General features: G+C 43.8%; 1 protein-coding gene across 5 annotated transcripts in view; it reads left to right on the top strand.

The window, feature by feature from the left end:
• The window catches only part of LOC140385106 (ATPase family AAA domain-containing protein 2-like), an 82,071-nt gene that overhangs the window by 10,441 nt on the left and 50,963 nt on the right, over positions 1-20,667 (top strand). For all 5 annotated transcript variants that reach the window (XM_072466930.1, XM_072466929.1, XM_072466931.1 and 2 more), the window contains exons 2-10: positions 1,608-1,771; positions 2,771-2,814; positions 5,192-5,345; positions 5,462-5,570; positions 6,140-6,230; positions 7,082-7,201; positions 8,198-8,312; positions 11,941-12,045; positions 12,611-12,721. In XM_072466930.1, the coding sequence (XP_072323031.1) occupies positions 1,608-1,771; positions 2,771-2,814; positions 5,192-5,345; positions 5,462-5,570; positions 6,140-6,230; positions 7,082-7,201; positions 8,198-8,312; positions 11,941-12,045; positions 12,611-12,721 (1,013 nt within the window). The remainder of the gene's footprint in view (positions 1-1,607; positions 1,772-2,770; positions 2,815-5,191; positions 5,346-5,461; positions 5,571-6,139; positions 6,231-7,081; positions 7,202-8,197; positions 8,313-11,940; positions 12,046-12,610; positions 12,722-20,667) is intronic.

Raw genomic sequence — 20,667 nt, 5'->3', positions numbered from 1 at the left:
CTGGGAGTATGGATTGATGTGTCTCATGACCAACCTCTCGAAGCACTTCATAATGATAGATGTCAAGGCCACCGGATGGTAGTCGTTGAGACATGTTGCCTCTTCTTTGGCACCGTTATGATGATGGTCTTGAAGCAGGTAGGAACCTCGGAATGGAGTAGGGAGAGGTTGAAGATGTCTGCGAACACACCTGCCAGTTGGTCCGCGCAGGATCTGAGTGCTGACTCAGTTGCTTTCTGAGGGTTCACTTTCAAGAAGGCTGATCTGACTTTGGTGGCTGTGACAGTAGGTATGGCTGTGTCTGAGAATGCTGGGGCAGTTGACAATGGTTTGTTGGTTTCCTGCCCAAAACAAGCATAGAATGCATTGAGTTCATCAGGAAGGGATGTGCTGTTGCCGGACTTTCTACTTGTAGTCCGTTACGTTGATTAATTTGAAAGAGTGTTCTTGTGTTTTCAAAAGTTTTAATTTGAATAAAAGGGAATCTCTGTCTTGTCAATTACATTGTTAAGGGAAACGGGTGGTGGGTATTTGAACACAAATAGCGGAAGGTTGGGACATTAGGTGAGGGTGCGAGTGTTGTTACTGAGCAAAGTCAAAAAACTAAGCAAGGAAAGGTTGACTCTTAGTTTTGACTTCGGCAACCGTTGTGGATCCAGTTCATATTAGCTTAGAGAGCAAGTGCGATGCTGACTAATCTCTGCATATTTTCAGATAACAAAGTAAAAATACTGAACTTGCAGCACGATCCTGCTTAAATGGTTGCCTTGTTTATAGGGAAATTGGACACCGACAAAAAGGTTATTAGAATAGATTGCTAAAAACTTGGCCAAAGTGACCGGTTTTAAGGAGTGTCTTAAAGGAGAAGGAATTGCATTGCAGAGCTTCAGGCCGTGGCAGTTGAAGACACGGCTGCCAGTAGTGGAGTGCATTAGAGGTGAGGTTTGTGGGACTGGGGAGATTAGAGATAGGGAAACATGAGGCCATGAAAGAATGAAAAAAATTAAACCAAGGTGTTAATGGACCAGGAAGCAAGCACAAATGACAGGTGAGTAGGACTTGATGTAGCAGGTTTATTGGCATCAGAGATTTGGATGAACTAAAATATATGGAGGGTGGAAGAAGTGTCCCAAGATTCTGGATAAGCTTGGCTTTAAATTTCAGTGCATTCATACAAGTTTAAAAAGGGGCATCCAGACAAAGGCAGTTAGTGTATTAAATTGGAAGACTGTTTTCCCGAGTGACTAAGCCATAAATTACTTGCCAGAAAAATTGACAATTCTCCCCAAATACTATCTGTGGAAATAGTCACATTTCAAAATGTGACAACGCTAACATAATAGTGACAGGATCTCAATATATTTGAAGCTTCCTCTCCGCCAACTCCATGCACACTCAAATTTGCATTGATTGGGAGACTTCGAGGAGCTGTGTAACCAAAAGTAAAAGCTAGCTTATCCCTGACTCCTGAACATATGGTACATAAATCATTTTTACTAATTTCCAACCAATCTAGATATATACGGTAAATATTAGCATACGCTGCAGGAGATGTTTTCAAAAATTGTAGTTTGAATCATCTAACACTCTTAATTGTTTCATTGCAGATTTATTTGTCTGGTGATGTGAAGGAGAACTGCAATGGTAACCTGTCTCCACTTTTGAGAAGGAAAAATCAGTTGCAGATTCATACCTCCTTAGATTCGAGTTGTAATGAAAAGAGCGTGGAAGATATGTGTGACAATGGAATGGAAGTACGACATTTTACCAGGTACAGAAAGTGTTTGTATTGTATTGAGAATTTTTACAATATAATGTTTCCTTCTGCAGAGTATGCATTGGATTGTCTCTATATTTTAATTGTGATTGGGGGGGGGGGGGGGGCGAGAGCGCTACCTCGCAGGTAAGCATTTACACAATTTCCCAGAAGAGCAAACTTCCTCTGGTCAATTGCCCTGTGCTGTGAAGCATCTGAAAATGTGATGTCACAAACTTCTGATGGTCCGGACAGGGGTTACACTAATAGTTTTTTAAAAAGTGAGAAAAATTAAAACCTCTTCTAACCTCTGGGTAACTGTTGTAAGGACGCAGAATGGCTGTCTCACAGGACCCCAGCCCTCCCAACACTCTCACCACCCAGCTGCATGGGATTCCTCAACCCTATGTCCCTTGCTGGTTCTACCTGAATGCCACCTTGGCTCATTTACAGCGACTAGTGCTGTTTTTAAAAAAAAAAAAAGAGTGGAGTCATATCCGTATCCAATCTGATGGTACTGGACTTTTAGCCTCGAGGGCCACCTGAAGGTAGCACAGTGGTTAGCACCATGGCTTCACAGTGCCAGGGTCTCAGCTTTGATTCCCCGCTGGGTCACTGTCTGTGTGGAGTCTGCACGTTCTCCCAGTGTCTGCGCGGGTTTGCTCCCACAGTCGAAAGACGTGCAGGTTGGGTGGATTGGACATGCTAGATTGCCCTTGGTGTCCATTGGATTTGAGGAAGTGAGGGCTTGAAGTAGGTCAGTGCTGACTTGATGGGCCGAATCGCCTCCTTCTGCACTCTATGTTCTATGAATCTTGCCTGGCCTGAGTCAGACATGGAAGATATTTAGTGTAAGTAATTGTTATTGAAGTGGCAATCTGATGCTGATTTCCACTCGAGGCCGTATAGCCCAATTTAATTAGCCCCGAGTTCAGAAAACTCCCAAGAATGTTATCTCTTCCTCACAGAAAATGCTTTCCCTTCAGTATTTAAGAACTTCTCTTCTCTCTGCAGGCAATCAGTAAGACTGCAAATCAACAAATGTAATGATAAAGAAGGTACGTTTGACTGTTGCATTTTTGTATCTTACCTTGTTAACAAAACAAAGGTAGTTTTAAGGGATTTATATTTGTATTGGTAAACATTACAAATAAGGTCAAATTTTATTCCTATTGGTAAACATTACAAATAAGGTCAAATTTTAAGTGGGTTTTATTTAATGATTCTGTGCCTGGAAGGGTAAAACCTATAGTTAATTCATGCTGGACAAAGATGTTTGTATGTGTGGGGGTTGGTTACGTTCCAACTGTATTTCTATTATGCTCCAAGGACTACAGTGTGAAAAATGAATAAAAGACAAAAGCATGTGGGGGTTGCTTAACAAGTGGGGCCATGTCAGGTCGAGAAGCTTTAAAGGTTTAGTTTAGCTAATTTGATTGCAGTTGAAGATAAGTAGTGAGAAAGATACTCCCTCAGCTCTGTTAGAAGCAGTTGGTCTTAAAAGGCTAAAGAAGGAACAACTCTCAGCCTTGTTTTAAGAAAAGCCATACTGTGGCGTAATGGTTAAGAAAACAGATGCTGGAAATGTAAAGTACAACTAGTTGAGGAAACTGGAGAAATAATAATCATAATCTATATTAGTGTCACAAGTAGGCTTACATTAACACTGCAATTAAGTTACTGTGAAAATCTCCTAGTCGCCACACCCGGTGCCTTTTCGGGTACACTGAGGGAGAATTCGGAATGTCCAATTCACCGAACAACAGCTCTTTCGAGACTTGTGGGAGGAAACCGGAACACCCAGGAAACCCACGCAGACACTGGGAAAACATGCAGACTCCGCACAGACAGTGACTCAAGTTGGGAATCAAACCTGGGTCCTGGCGCTGTGAAGCAACAGTGCGAACTACTGTGCTACCATGCTGCCCTCTCTGCCATCACCAAGAGTGGCTTGGTAGTGCCACCACAGACCGAGCTGGCCGGGTCCCAAAGGACATGGCTGCTAGACTGGGAATGCAGCAGGTGGTGAGGGAACCAACAAGAGGGAAAAACATACTTTACCTCATCCTCAGCAATCTGCCTGCTGCAATGCATGTGTCCTTGACCATATTGGTAGAAGTGGCCACCGCGGGCAGCACGGTAGAGTAGGTTAGCCCTGCTGCCTCAGCGGTGAGGTCCCAGGTTCAATCCCGGCTCTGGATCACTATCCCTGTGGAGTTTGCACATTTTCCCCGTGTTTGCGTGGGTTTCGTCTCCACAACCCAAAAGATGTGCAGGTTAGGTGGATTGGCCACGCTAAATTGCCCCTTAATGGGAAAAATGAATTGGGTGCTCTAAATTCATAACAAAAAAGTGACCACCACAGTCCTTGTGGAGGCAAAAGTCCCATCTTCACATTGAGGGCACCCTCCATATCATCCAGGACAAAGAAGCCTGCTTGTTTGGCAGGCCTTCTGCAAACCTTCACTCCCATCAGCCACCGACGGACAGTTGTTTACTACCATCTTCTCAAGGACAATTAGGGATGGGCAATAAATGCTGGCCTAGCCAGCGATGCCCTCATCCTGTGAATGAATAAAAACTTTGTGCACATAATAGATTGGGGTATTTTTAATATATTGGGATCAATCCCATAATAATATAAATTATAGGACAATGAGATCCGTTGATATTTGCTATGCGCAAATTAGATTGTTAATTTTCTAATTGGGTTGGGACTGGCTGACTCCTCACTTTTTTGTCAATGGAATTGTAGCTATTCCGAAAATATTGGAACTGGCAGCAAGCAATTATTGCATTGGGCAACATTGTTCAATTGGACTCACTTCAAAATGAAATGAAAATCACTTATTGTCACAAGTAGGCTTCAAATTAAGTTACTGTGAAAAGCCCCTAGTCACCACATGCCGGCGCCTGTTCGGGGAGGCTGGTACAGGAATTGAACCGTGCTGCTGGCCTGCCTTGGTCTGCTTTAAAAGCCAGTGATTTAGCCCTGTGCTAAACCAGCCCCTTGAGCAACAGCAGCTTGTCTGTAACATAAGGGAAAATGCACTTCACAGAATTGAAAAATTGGCACTGAAGTGATGAAAGAGATATTAGGTGGGATGACTGTTTAAAATTAAGAGTTTTAGGCAACTTCTTAAAGGAGGAGAGATGCAATTAAGGAGAGAATTCCAGCAATTGGAGCCAAGGCAACTAAAGGCTCATTAGCTATAGGTGGTGCAAAAGGTGTGGGGCAAGCATTCGGAGGACTGTAGAATTGGAAGAGGGTTGTTGGACTGGAGGATGTCTGGGATCGAGTACTGTGCTGCAAATCCTCTTTGTAAAGCTATCTTGCGTCGCCCAGAGAAGCAAAATGTGGCTTTAAATGCTATAGCCATGTATACATTCTGTAATATAATGCCATGCATTGTGTCCTCTTTCTTGTGAATGCAGCTCCACTCACCAGAACACGTCGGGATAAGAGAGTTGAAATGAAAGTGAATGAAAGAGTACATGAAGGCACTGAGGTGCGGCGCAGTTGTCGACTCAGAAGAAATCGCTACAACACACTAAACCAATCTGTTCTCTTTGACAAATTGATAACAAAGTAAGAGTGAGGGAAATTTCCTTTTTGTGCTCATGATTCAATAATTAGGAATCACGCTACCTTGATGTCTGTAATATATCACTGGAATCTAACATTTGCAAACGTTTGTTGGACAGCACTGCGGAAGCTGTTTTGCAGAAAATGGATGACATGAAGAAACTGCGTCGTCAGAGAATGAGAGAATTAGAGAATTTAAGAGAGTTTAATGACACAGAAGAAGATGAAGTAAGTTTGTGCTTTAGAGTTGAAGTTTAATTTGTGAACTGCATCTGAATGTGACTAGATTGATCTATTGTTCCCCGTGTTTGCTTTGGTCTCACCCCACAACCCAAAGATGTGCAGGGTCGGTGTATTGGCCACGCTAAATTGCCCCTTGATTGGGAGGAAAAAAAGAATTGGGTACTCTAAATAATAAAAATAGATTGAACTATTGTGTGGTTGAAATACTGGCATGTTCGAGATGTTAGTTGTTTTGGGGAGGAAAGAGATGATTGACAATTACCGTTGTTTTGAAATCATTCGTGTGTATTGGGTTGAATACTTGTGTTTATTGACTGGCATGGTAGAGTTGGGACAGGCCATCCTTTGTAGCTTTGGCTGGTGTGTAGCCCATTTTTGTTGGAAGTTTTGTATTGTACTCTTGAATCATGTGATGTTATTTAATCATGATAGTTCTCTATGTTTTTTTCAAATTTAGTGCTCTACCTTTGTTAGAGTAATTGAAGTCGGTCACATCCCTATCAAAGGATAAAAGTGTTTCAAGATTTGTTCTTTGATGTTTTTTTGTTTTGAAGGAAAATCTAGATATGTATTCATGTGTGGGAAAGAGGACGATTCAGACAATAGATGAAGAAACCACTGAAGATCATGAGGATGGGAGTGGTGGTAAGTAATAAGTGTTCAGTTGTCCAACGGCAATTTTGGCTTGTGCTCCTGCTCCTCTGTTTTTTAATTCCTGTATAAGTATATCAAGATAGATTAATGCAGGATCTCTCTTCTGCATACAGTAGCTCATGATTGTCAAAATTAAAAGGAAAAGGCTGAATTATCCCTTAAATTAGATAACTCATTCATTTGTACTTGCAATCAGATTGCTGATGAGAGGGAGAGTTTAATGTATGTCTCATTTTCTGTGACAGTATCTATTGCTCTAACGGGTAAGGAGCTTTTTTACACCGTGTCTGACAATTCTGGACTGTGATCTGTCAGCACGGCGCATATTGCGAGTCAAGCTTGACTGGGAACTTTGTGGTCATTAGGTTCAGAACCCAATGAGTACTTACGAGTCTAATATAATTGGGGACTGTCAGCTGATGCACATGCTGACAAAGCCTATACATTCGGGTTCAAATCCCTTAGAATTTAATAAGCAAATTTTAAAAAATGTTTGAAACATGCCTTGGTGCCAAAGTGAAATCAGGGTTAATACATCTATAAATTGAGAATAAAAGCCGTTTAGACTAAAACTTCCTCAAGCAGTCGTTGTTTTCCATCTTTTATGAGTTTAGTTAAATAAAATGTTGTGAGCTGTTAACTTTGTGACTTTGGATAAAAATCTATCCTTGGATACCTAAGTTGTTTCTTAACATGCATAAATGGGAGAAGCTATAGCTTCCCTTAGGACCATCTGATTAGGAACATGAGCTTATTTTATCCCTCGTTGATTTGTGTAGCTTGATAAAGAGCGTGTGTGGTATGTCCTCTCAACAAATCATTTCCCAAACCTATAACTATAGAACTTTCTGAGGAAGAAGAAGCTGAAGATAGAGAAGATGAGGATGGTGAAGAGGACACTCCAAAGCGCTATTATTTACGTCAGAGGAAAGCTGTTGTGCAATGCCAAGCTCCAGGTGAAGGTATAACTGCTTTTTATTTGATGTGATTCAAAGTCTTTTTTTCTTTTGCTCCCTCGGGCACCATGTTAATATTTTTATTATAATTAAATTCCTTTCTTTGAACTTTCTTCTGCATTCATTCTTGAGTTGGCTGCCGGATTGTACGTGACAACAGTAAACGAGTGACTCTCTGATTTATTTACTTTAATGCCTAGCTTTACCGAACCCCTCTGCACATAAAAGAAACCAGTAGCAACTAACTTTTACAGATCATTATCTTCTTACTCTGGAGGGGCGGGGTGGGTTGGAATGGTTGTATTCTGTGGGCACTATTACCAGGGTTCTTCGAGGCAAGGACTGATGAACGCTTGCCTGGGTGAAAAGTTTTGACTTGGTTTACAGCAGGCTTTTGGAGATGGCAATAATACTCTGGCATCTGTGTTGCCTCCAATATCCGTTTTAATCATTGTTCATCATTCCAACTACAGAAAATCAGTTACTTGGTTTTGTAGCATTGTTGTCTTGGCTGTTTTTTAAAGTCTCAAGTTTGAACATTGTAAACTGATTTATTTTAGATTGTTGTAAGAGACCTAACCTGCTTACGCATTACGCGTACCCACATCCCTGCTCGCAAGTAAACTGCATCTTTATATATGTAGTCCAAGACTACCAATGAACCTATTTGGAATGAAACTGTGCTCCAGAGTTTGGGTGGATTCCCACTGTTAATCTGAGACACAAAATATTTTCAGATTAATCCACCATTATACATTTTCTGCCAATATAGATTTTTCATTAAAAGCAAAATTGATTTATTCTACATAACTATCGCTTTCCGTTAAACAATAGTGGCGTGACCCTGCAAATTCTCACTTTTGGCTTTTACGGGTGTGATATTTCCGGCAAATAGGTAACTACTAATCTACCTTTTACATGGTGTTTGGGGAAAACCTTCAGTGTAGTCTATGTACTTACTAGAGGAGTCTGATGAAATTGTTTCATTTATGTTTTTACTAGAACCAAAAAGAAAACGCACCGTGTTTTATCATGGCCCAGCTTCTCCTGTGCGACGAAGATTTCGATTTGGTACTGACCGTTCTTGCAGTCCTTACTGCAAGAGAAAAATGACTAGGTTTGTAATTTTTTTTGAAAGCGTTTTTATTCAGCAACTCCTGTAAATGCATGATGAACAAACCCCAGCAATTGTAGAATGCATCATTCGCCCCGCTCTTCAGAGCAAATTTCGCCCTTTTCAGAGTCAGAAACTTTAGTAGGTCCCCCTGCCACGCCAAGGCACCAGGTGGAGAAGCTGACCTCCACCCCCAACAAGACCAGTCTACGAGAAATCAGCGAGGTGAAGGTTAAAACATCTGTCCCCGCATCCGCCTGCAGCTCCGGCCCGTCCGACACCCTGAATATGGCTTCATGGGGACCGGGCTCCATGTCCACATGTAAAACCCCCAAAATGGTGCTGAACACTGTCCTCCAAAACCTTTCCAGCTTTGGGCAGGACCAAAACATATGCACATGTTCGCAGGGCCCTCCCACATCGCTCACAAACATCCTCCTCCCTTCAAACAGCCGGCTCATCCTAGACTTTGTAAGTTGCACCGTGTACATCTTCAGCTGTCTCAGCCCCAGCCTCGTGCACAAAGTCGAGGCTTTTACCCTCCGCAACATCTCACACCACAGACCCTCCTTCAGCACTACCCCGAACTCTTCCTCCCACTTTGCCATAACCTCGTCCAAGGACACCCCGCCCTCCTCCAAAATCCTCATGTAAATCGTCGAGACGAACTCTTTCTGTAAAACACACACACACACACACACACACACACACACACACACACACACACTGACAGCACTGCCTCCAGCAACGTGGTTGGCCGGAAAGACATTCCTCGCAAAGTCCCGTACCTGTATATCCCTGAATCTTTCACCCCGTGCCAGCCCAAACTTCTTGCCAAACTCTCAAATCGTCCTCAAAGGAACAAATCCCTCATTTCCTTAATTCCCCTCTCATCCCATCCGCGAAACCTCTCATCCATCCTCCCTGGCTCGAACCCATGATTCCCTCTAATCGGCATCCTCCATGACATGGACCCCAACCTAAAGTGCTGTGCTTCCAAATCTCCTAAACGTGACCACCACCACCGGACTCGCTAAATACTTCTATGTATCACCCTCCTAATATTTGCCACCTTCCCTGCCCAAACAAATGAGGAGATCAGCCTGTTCACCCCTCTGATAAATACCTTGGACAAAAAAATCACCTTAATGCCTGCACCCGGCTTGCCTATTACAGAGGGAGATTGTCCCACCTGAGCAAACCAGCATTCATCCTCCCCACCAAACTAGTAAAGTTAAACTTCTGACACTCTGCCCAACCCCGGGCCACCTGCACCCCCAAGTACCTAAAATGAGACGCCGCCAGGTGGAATGGCACCCCGCCCCAGCTCCCACCCCCAGAGGGTAGACAACAAAATACTCTCTTTTCCCTAAATTCAATTTGTAACCTGAAAACGTCCCAGTTCTCTGGAGCAACCCATTAATCTCCCCACCAAAGTGCTTGGTTCTGAAGTATATAGCAACAAAGATACCCTATGTTCCGTCCCCCCAATGTCCTCTTCCACAACCATGAGCTCCTCGGCAAAATAGCCATGGGCTCGAAAGTCAATGCAAACAGATGGGGCATCCTGCCTTGTATCCCGATGTAATGCAAAATACCCTGAGTTCATACTACTTGTGCGCATGCTCGCAGTGGCTCCTTGTATAGCAGCTACACCCATGCCATAAACTTCGGCCCGATCCCAATACTGCTATCAAATAAGTCCACTTCCCCTGATCTAACGCCACCACCACCTCTGTCTCCCTCTCTGCCGAAGAGAGCAACATGTTCAGCAACCTCCTCGCATTCGAGGACAACTGTCTTCCCTTCACGAAGCTCATTTGGTCCTCCCCAATTACCTTTCGGAGACACACTTCCAACCTTGACGCCAACACCGTTGCAAATATCCTGCCATCTGCATTCAGCAGAGATATGGGCCTATACGACCCACACTCCACCGAATCCTTGTCCTCCTTTAACAAGAGCGAGGTGGAAGCCTGCCTCATTGTTTGTGGCCAGACACCCCCTACCCATTGCATCCTCAAACATTTGTGGTGCCAGCTTGTTCTTAAATGTTTTAAACTTTGACCGGAAACCCATCGGGCCCCGCCGCCTTCCCTGTCTGCATCCTCCCAATCGCCACCATTACTACCGGCTCCTCCAACCCCACCCTCTGCATCCCCCAACCTCGGACACTCCAGCCCATCCAGAAACCCCTTATTTCCCTCTGCTCTTCCTCTGGTGGCTCCAACCTATACAGGTCTCTATAGAACTCCACGAACACTTTACTAATCTGCCTTGGAGCCCTCGTCCTCCGTCGTTCCTCCGATGGCTCCAACCTACACATCCCTATAGAACTCCTTGAACATTTTATTAATCTGTTCTGGAGCCACCGCCTTATCCCGCACCTGAACTATCTCCCTTGCCGTGGCCTCCCATCGGAGCTGACCTGCCAACATACGCCCTGCCTTCTCCCCATACTCCTAGACTGCTCGCTTGCCCTTCTCAGCTGACACACGTTTTCCCTTCACCCGCAAGGTTTGGGGTGTGGGTTTCTCTCATCCTCCAAAGTCTCCTCCTCCAAAGTCTCTTCTATCAGTCGTTAGCATTCCTCCCTATCCACCTGAGCCTGAAACGAGATCACCCCCCCCCCCCCTTAACCACCGTCCTCAGAGCCTCCCAGACCACTGATGGCAAGACCTCCCCCATGCAATTAAACACCACATACTCCTCAATCACCTTCGATATCTTGTCACAGTGGCTCCGCTCTGCCAGTGACCCCACATCCATTCTCCACCCTGGTCTCTGGGCTGCCCCCTTCTCCAAAACCACATCCAGCCAATGCGGAGCACGATCCGAGATCACAGTTGCCGAATACTCAAACCCCTTAATCCCAGCCAACAACGCCTTTCCCACCACAAAAAAAGTAAATCCTCAAATATATCTTGTGCGCCAAGGAGAAAATTAAATACTCTCGATCCCTTGGGTGTAAAAACCTCCACCCCACCCCGGTCTGCGAGCACGGCTGGGACCTGTCCACCTTCGGTTCCAACACTCTTCCAATCCCCTCCTACTATCAGCTCATGGGTATCCAGACCCAGGATGACACCCAGTGCCCTCTCCACAAACCCCGCATCTTCCCAATTGGGGCCATATAAGCTTTCCAGTGGCACCAACCTCTCCTCTCACATACCCATCACTACCACATACCTGCCCCCCTGATAAGCCACCACCTTCTCGATCTGGCACCTCGCTCTCTTGCCCACTAATATTGCTACCCCGAGCCCTACTATTGAACCCCGAATGAAACACCTGACTCACCCAACTCTTCCTAAGCCTATCTAAAACGTTTAGACTATGGCTAACGGCCTCTCTTAGTAATGGGGATCACGGCACCTGTAATCCAGATAATTGATTTGTTGGCCATCTTGATCCTAAACTCTGTCATATAAAGAAAGTGTGAATATTGGCATCAGTTTAATTTCTCATCTTAGAAATTCTTAAGACTTGTCCTAGAGTCTTTGAAAAGATTACAAATGGCCTTGCATTTGTTGGTTTGATAATAGAAGACCAAAGATATATTGAGGCTTTAAAATACAATTGCTGTGTGGAACTTTAAGTAAGTCTGCTTACAAAAATGTTCTTGTTGAAGGCGACGACATGCAATACACAGCAGTGAATCCACCTCCTCTTCCTCGTCTTCTGATGAGGAAGGGAATTTTGGAAGAAACAAAACCAGGAGCCAAACACTTTTGAGGTATGTTGCATGTTTTCGAAATAGAGACGTGAAATAGAAATAGCTTTGGTTAGGGCGGCACGGCTGTGCAGTGGTTAGCACTGCTGCCTCATGGCACCGAGGTCCCAGGTTCGATCCTAGCCCTGGGTCACTGTCCATGTGGAGTTTGCACTTTCTCCCTGTGTCTGCGTGGGTCTCACCCCCACAACCCAAAAAATCTGCAGGGTAGGTGGATTGGCCATGTTAAATTGCCCTTAATTGGGGAAAATAATAATTTGATACTCTAAATTTAAAATAAAAAGAAATAGATTTGATCGAGGTGTTCAAAGGGAAATTGGTTTGCTATCTGAAAAGAATGAATGTGCATGGTTACGGAAGGCTGGGGAATGGGACTAGATGAAATACTCTTTCAGAGAACCAGTGCACACTTAGAAATTAGATTTCGAAATTCTTAAGACTTGTCCTAGTGTCTTTGAAATGATAGCAAATGGTCTTGCACTTGCTGGTTGATAATATTGTGGCTTTAAAATACATTTACGGTGTGGAACTTTAAGTAAGTCTGCTTACAGAATTTTTCTTGTTGAAGGCGACGGCATGCAATACACAGCAGTGATTCAACCTCCTCTTCCTCATCTTCTGATGAGGAAGGGCATTTTGAAAGAAGAAGAAACCAAACCAGGAGCCAAACACTTTTGAGGTATGTTGCATGTTTTAAAAATAGAGAAGTGAAATAGATTTGATCGAGGTATTCAAAGGGAATTTGGTTTGCTAGCCGAAAAGAATTGCACTGAAACAGGCTTTGGCTGGGGAATGGAACTAGGTGAAATGCTCTTTCAGAGAGCCAGTGCAGACTTGATGGGCTAAATGAGACATTCTTCACTAAAGATTCTATGATGATGTAAAATGGCGGATGGTTTGTTCTTGGCCTTTTTTATTTTGTTTTAAATCTTAAGAGCTATGACTTTTATATTTTTATATATATTATATATATATATTTTTTTTAAAGCTAGCTTTTACAGTTAGTTCGGTGTGTGAGGGAAGATAATTTTGGAATAAGTTTGCATTGAAATATATATTTTGCTGTCTACTCTTTCACTTTATTTATCTACAACTTGTGTCTGCTGTAGTGGGTTCAAGTGGAACCCGAAATAATGAGGTTAGTGCCATTGTGATTATAATATTTCCTATTGAAATGTGGCTTGCTTTTGCCAATACCTGCCCATATTTATTTTTAATTGGTACATGTGTGAAATACTGCTCTTCAGTCACAACATTTTAGGCTGGTTATTTAAATCTCATTAGAATGAATTATGATGTAATTTGGTTCTCTTTTAAAAAGAGGCTTGCATCATAACTGTAGGACTTTGTTGTTTGAATATAAATCATCCCTGGCAGTGGCATGAATAATGTAGAGAAAGTGGTTCAGAGGCTGTTGGGTTGAAGTGATGTTAATATTCAGTGAAGTAAACTATTTAAAAAATAAATTTGAGGTTTTTAATTTTTATGAAAAATTGATGGATGAACTAGAATTGGAAAAAGGTAATGGTGACTGGTGAGTGTTGTGGCTGGAGTTTTGAAACAGGAATTAACATTGCTTTTAATTTTGCATTGCAGAATTTGTTGTGCATGGTTTTCATTTGTGAAAAGGTCCTGCCAGGAATGAGAGCCCTTTCTGTGGCTTAGGTTGGACACCAGGAGGACTGAAATAAGGAGGAATAGAGAGGGAAGGACAAATGACAAGTTCTCATCCCAACAAGGAAATTTAGATTGCAGTTTAAAAAATAAGAGGTCTCCCATTTAGGATGGAGATTAGCTGATTTTTTCCCCCCCTCAGGCAGCTGTTAACCTGTGGAATTTCCTTCCTCCGAGCAGTGGTGGCTGGGTCATTGAATGTATTCAAGGCTAAGTTAGATCATTCTTGATTGACAAGGGAATCCCATGTTATGGTAGACAGACAGGAAAGTGGTGCTGAGGCCACATTCAGAATAGCCATGATCTTATCAAATGGTGAAGCAGGCTCAACAGGTTGAATGGCGTACTCCTAATCCATATGTATGGTATTGCTTTGAGGGACTATAAAAATGATGGAAAGGTGAGGTTCCCTAAAGACTTGACAAACCAAGAGAAGGGATCTCATTACTATTTTGCATGTCTTGTTGAGAAACAAAGTGAAATCTGTCGAGGTAAGGCAATCTTTTGAATTGGCTTAAAACGCTTTAAAGTTTTGTGTTATTGTGAAACGTTTATGCTTTGCCATCCCATCAAAACAGTTTTGGATACTAATTTGTTTTAAGTCTTTCATGTCTTTACTTAAAAAAACATGCTAAATCCTCTGCCCTCTACACATTCACCACGAAAATGCAACATAATGTTCCTAGTTTACAATACACTTGGAGTGCTAAATGATTTCACAGAATCTTTATAGTGTAGAAGGAGGCCATTCGGTCCATTAAGTTTGCACTGGCTCTCAAGAATATTCTCCCTGGTCTCACTGCCCTGTCTTACCCTGTAAGGATGTACATTCTTTTATGTCCATTATAAAGACATTGCCTACTTAATGGCAGCCCACAGTGCCATCTTTCGGAATGGCATTCAATGACTATGAGTCAGGGGTGGGTTCCGGTAATCTTTCCAAATATCCACTGTGCGCTGGGGTAAGCCTTTGAGTATGTTACAGCTAAAACATTCTATATCTATTTCTGAACAAACTGACAGGCTTTGCACATTTTTAGAATTGCCACTTAAAAATAGGCTATTCATCTTACTCCTAACTTGGTAAAACGCAGAAATATACAGCTCAAATACAAAGAATTCATTCATCTGATGACATTAATACACGTGATCCACGTTTGTACCTGACTTCGGAGTTGGGGGAGCAGTGGACGTTTGGAAAACATCTGGAATGGCCTGATCTGATTGTTGAGAAAAGAGTTGCTTGAAGTTGAGGCTGGTCTTAACTGGGGTTGCCTCGTAATCCCTGGAGCAGCTTTTCCTTCAACTGTTGTTCAGCGGGTGGTGACATCACTGAGTTTACTTATATTATACTGACGCAGATGAACCAAATACTTTATCCAGTACTTGCTATTATTCTGGCAATTCTATCAATTTGAATTAAGACTACAGGTTAGCAGCGGCTTATGTGGAAATGCAATGTTTGTACAGGGCTGGGAATCATGCAAGGTACAGCTGCCATTCTCGTATCCAATGTCTTTTAACCAACTTCAATGGGAATTTTCACCATGAAAGAACGTGCATTACTGGGATGGGTAACTATTCTTCCCTTCCTACATTGCCCCACATGAAGCAATAAGCGTTCACAGACATCCGCTGGAGTAAATGAATTTGTTGAAATTTTCATTCTTCAGGAGAATTTAACGCAATATAAAAGACAATCGAACAATCACCAACAGATTGTTGCTGTAAGAAAATTTTAAGTCCATGTGTCTTCAATCCTACCACCCTCCACCCCAATTTCCTTTTATGTGGGCGTATTGCTGAATAATAGTAATTGATGTTAAATTCAATAGTTACTTCATTCACAACATTTTAAACATTTGGAACGTATAATGTGAAACAGAAGAACATTTGATGGTAAACATGCTATGCCATTAAATGCAATACCAGCTGGTTGCTATAATTCAGTAACATTCTCATCAATCAGCAGCACAAGGCATGAGGATTCAGGTAGTGAGGAGATATTGGCTTGTTTTTTGACTAGTACTAAAGTATCATTACTCAAAATTGGCCTTGGAAAGAAGGAGCTGCAAAATGTCCTGCTAAAACAATACAGTACTCTTTTTTTTTTGTTTTTTAAACTCATTTTATTCACACTTGTATCAAAGTAGGTTACAGCAAATACACACCCCGGGAAACATTCTTCCCAATATTCAACTATACAGTTTGTACAGATTTTTCTCCTTTTTTACCTCCCCATCAACCACACCCACCCCCTGCGATGAACAGCTCCTCAAACACGGTCACAAACACCCCCCACCTTTTCTCAAACTCTCCTGCTGAGCCCCATAACTCATACTTTATCTTCTCTAACCGCAGGAAGTCATACAGGTCACCCAACCATGCTGCTACCCCCGGTCGCGATGCAGATCGCCACTCCAGCAAAGTTTGTCGCCGTGCAATCAGAGGCGAAGGCCAAGACATCGGCCTTCCTCCTCCGGCTTCTCTGAAACCCCAAATGTCGCCACCAAAGGGTCTGGGTCCACTCCCTCCTCCACTATCCTGGCTAAGACCACGAACACTCCTGCCCAGAATCTTCCCAATTTTTCACAACCCCAAAACATGTGCGCATGATTCGCTGGCCCCTGCCCACAACTCTCTCACTCATCTGCTACCTCCTGAAAGAACCACTCATTCTCACCCGAGTCATATGCACCCTGTGCACCACCTTAAACTGTCAGGCTCATCCTTGCACAAGAGGAGGTCCCGTTTACAATTCGCAGTGCCTCACTCCATACTCCCCAATGATCATCATTCCCAACTCCACTTCCCATTTCTCCTTGATCTTCACCACCCGCTCGCCTCCCTGCTCCCCCAGCCACTTCTATATATCCCCAATTCGTCCCTCTCCTTCCACATCCGGAAGCAGCAGTTGCTCCAGCAGGGTGTATCCCGGCAATCTAGGGAATCCCTTCCAGACCTTTTGTGCAAAGTCCCTAACCTGTAGATACCTGAACACACTTTCCCTTGGCAGCTCAACCCTCTCCCTTAACTCCTCCAGACTGGCAAACCCTTCCTCCAAATACAAATCCCTCACCTTGACCAGCCCCACTTCCCTCCACCTCCTGTATACACTATCCATCCCCCCCCCCCCCCAGCTCAAACCCATGATTCTCGCAAAGTGGCGTTAGCACCGACATCCCTTCCACCCTAAAATGCCTCCTCAGCTGATTCCATATCTTCACCGTGGACTGCACCACTGGGCTCCCTGAATACCTACTCTGAGCCATTGGCAATGCTGCCGTAACCATAGCCCTCAAACTAGACCCCTTACAAGATCCTCCTCCATCCTAACCCACTCTACCCCTTCTCCTTCCCACCACTGCTGCACCTTGTTCACATTCGCCACCCAATACTAATGAAGCAATTTTGGCAACGCCAACCCCTCCTGCTGCCTCTGTAGCAGGGTTCCCCCCCCCCCCCCCCACCAAGCACCCTCCCCGCCCATACAAAGTCAGATGATTGTGTCCACTTTGGTATAAAGATTGGGAGAGCCTGAAAGATACCTCGGCAGAATATTCATTTTCACCACTTGGACCCTCCCCGCCAACGTTATGTGCAGTGTATCCCACCTCTTAAGATCCTCCCTGGCCTCCTCCACAAGCTTTGTTAAGTTCCACTTATGGAGCCCCATCCATTTCCTCGCTACCTGAATCCCCAAGTACCTAAACCTATCTACCTGAATTCCCAAGTACCTAAACTTATCCCTCGCTACCGTAAATGGCATCCCTCCTAAATTAGCCCGCTGTGTCAGCTCATTCACAGTGAATACCTCGCTTTTCCCTACATTCAGCTTGTATCCTGTGAACCCTCCAAACCTCTCCAACAGGCCCATAATCCTTCCCATACTCTCCAACGGATCCGAAACATACAGAAAGCGGTCATCGGCATAGTGACACTCGATGCTCCCTCTGTCCCCTCCTTATCCTCTGCCGACCCCCTGAGAGCCATTGCCAGTGGCTCTATGGCCAGTGCAAACAGCCGCAGCGACAGCGGGCATCCCTGCCTTGTACCCTTGTGTAAGTCAAAGCTTCGTGAGCTCATATCATTCGTCCTCACCCTCTCTCTTGGCGCCACATACAGCAACCGCACCCATGCCACAAATCTTGGCCCAAACATAAACCTTCCCAAAACTTCGAACAAGTACCGCCACTCCACCCGATCAAATGCTTTCTCCTCGTCCATGGACGACATCACCTCCGGTATCAGAGCTCTCGACAGATTCATCACCACATTCAACAGCCGTCTTGTATTACTCGCGAGCTGCCTGCCTTCACGTAGCCTGTTTGATCTTCTGCCACCACCCCCAGGACACAATCCTCCCCGCCAACAACTTAGCCAATACTTTCACATCCGTGTTCAATATAGTTTTTTTTTAAATGTATATTAAGAATTTTTTAACAGTGCTTTGTAAGAGGGGAAAAATTGTTGTTTGGGAAAAAAATTTCAATAAAACATATTTAAAAAAAGAAAAGAATTTTTAACAGAATTTTCAACCATATAAACACCCCCCCCCCCCCCCCCCCGTAACAAAAAAGAAGAAACAACTCGCATAGCAATCCGTGTTCAATAGTGATATGGGTCTATACGATGCACATTGCACGGGATCCTTCGCTTTTTGGGGGATTAGTGTGATTACTGCCTGCTTCATCGTCTCTGGCAACTCCCCCTTCTCCAGTGCTTCATTAAACGCCCCCAACAGATGTGCTAGGTCCGCCGCAAATTCCTTATAAAATTCTGCCGGGTACCCATCCGGCCCAGGGGCCTTCCCCGACTTCATACCCCTGATACTATCCAGCACCTCCCTCAGCCCCAGGGACTCCTCCAACGCCTGCCTCTTTGCTTCCTCCACCTGGGAAAATTTCAGCACGTCCAGAAACCACCCCATGTCCATCTCCTCTCTTCCTGAGCCTGCCTCATAAAGTCTCTGGCAATACTCTTTAAATGCCTCATTTATCTTCCCTGGCTCTGACACCACATCCCCAGTCCGGATCTTCAGTATTTCCCTGGACACAGCCTGCCTCTGCAGCTGGTGCGCCAGCATGCGGCTCGCCTTCTCCCCATACTCGTATTGCACCCCTCTTGCCCTACCGCCCTCCCCGTTGTCAGCCTGTCAAATTGCCACTGCAACCTTTTCCTCCTCGCCAATCCCTCCACGGTGGGAACCCTCCAATATTCCCTGTCTCTCGCTCACTAGACGGTCATGTTCCACCCTCCTTTCTTTATTTGCACGAACCATAAATGAAATAATTTCTCCCCAGACCACTGCCTTCAGTGCTTTCCAAAAAATGCCCACCGACACCTCCCCATTCTGATTGAACTCCCACATAATCCCTAATCGGCAACCGCACCTTATCACAAACACCGCCATCCGCCAACAACCCCGAGAACTATACAGTACTCTAACCAAAGGTGATTTTTACTGAACTGGATTTTTTTGTCAACTTTTTATCATCCCTTTTGCCCAAGCATCAACTAGAGTAGAAAGAAAACACCAAATAGCCAGCAATGAAGTGCAATATGAGTAAAGACTCCGATGTCGACTGAGTGCTTGCAGCCAAATGGTCACTACACCAACTGTTATGCTACTGCAGGCGATTGTACAACTGGTCAGTGATGACATTTGTACCAGCATCAGTGAAGGAAAGATGAATGGTTTTGAGCAGAGCTCCTGTAGATTTGGAAGCCACTAGAAAAATGAATACTGGTGTGTTGGCAACATCTGTTTCAGCTGTTTGACAGACTGTGGTAGTCAACGTGAAGCGTCTGCCAGAGAGGGCTGCCTTAAAGCTGCAAGTGCTCAGCACCCAATCTGTTCCACACCCTAATCATGAATTATTTTTCAAAGAAAGCCTCCGCTGGAATGCCAGGGGAAGGCTTCAAATTGAGAGAAATTGAAGCATTTCTAACTTGCTGGTAGAAATCAGGCAGGGGGGGTCCTCCAAAGGCGGGCTGTCATTCACAGCCTTGTTCAAGTGGATTGAATAATTTCTTGATACAAATAAGACTGAAAGCTGGTATACTTATTCTTGTAGCTTTACATGTTTCTGTTTTCCTCCAACCCTCGTCCTTTGCAGAGGTTAATTTAGAGGAGGCAAATGTGCTCTTGGTAATTCCACATTGGTCTTCAGCATTGCAGAATTGTTTGGCGAGATCATTTTTTTGAATTATATTATCTTTTGATTAACAACCTAATTGTTGAAAAGTAGTTTTTGGAGCAGCACTACTTTCTTGATGTCTTTCAATCATCTTTCAATAAACAATGCATGAAACAAAGTGGGGGAAACGTCTGTACTGGTCCTGTGTCAGGATCCTTTGTCCACTAACTTAAGGACTTTTTAATTTCACCTCTGAAACAGAAATTGTAAATCCTGGATTAGCACAGCATGTCTGTCAGCATCTGGAGTGAGAATAGACAATTCAACATTCTGGATGAGCCTTTTTGTTTAAAATTGGATCTTTAGTCTTTCCCTCAGCTGCACTACTGTGTATTACAGACTCTTACCAATATTGGGAATCAAATATGGATTTCCTCCAGCTGCTCCGGTTTCCTCCCACAAGTCCCGAAAGATCTGCTTGTTAAGTGAATTGGACATTCTGAATTCTCCCTCAGGGTACCCAAACAGGCGCCGGAGTGTGGGGACTAGGGGCTTTTCACAGTAACTTCATTGCAGTGTTAATGTAAGCCTACTTGTGACACTAATAAAAATTATTATTATTAGAAATGGATAATAGCAAGTCCAAATTATAAAATGGCTAATAGTGAAAGGGAAGTCTTTTATTCTGCTCAATTTATTTCTGTTTTCCATTGATTTCAATGCCTCTAAAGTATTGAATCTTCTACTATAAATATCTTCCTGCTTTTTTTCACCTATCCACTCTACCCTTTGCATTGCCTCTTTTACCACA

Source organism: Scyliorhinus torazame, chromosome 11 (assembly GCF_047496885.1).
Source record: "Scyliorhinus torazame isolate Kashiwa2021f chromosome 11, sScyTor2.1, whole genome shotgun sequence".
Classification (NCBI taxonomy): Eukaryota; Metazoa; Chordata; class Chondrichthyes; order Carcharhiniformes; family Scyliorhinidae; genus Scyliorhinus; species Scyliorhinus torazame.
This window is presented reverse-complemented; position numbering and strand designations above follow the sequence as displayed.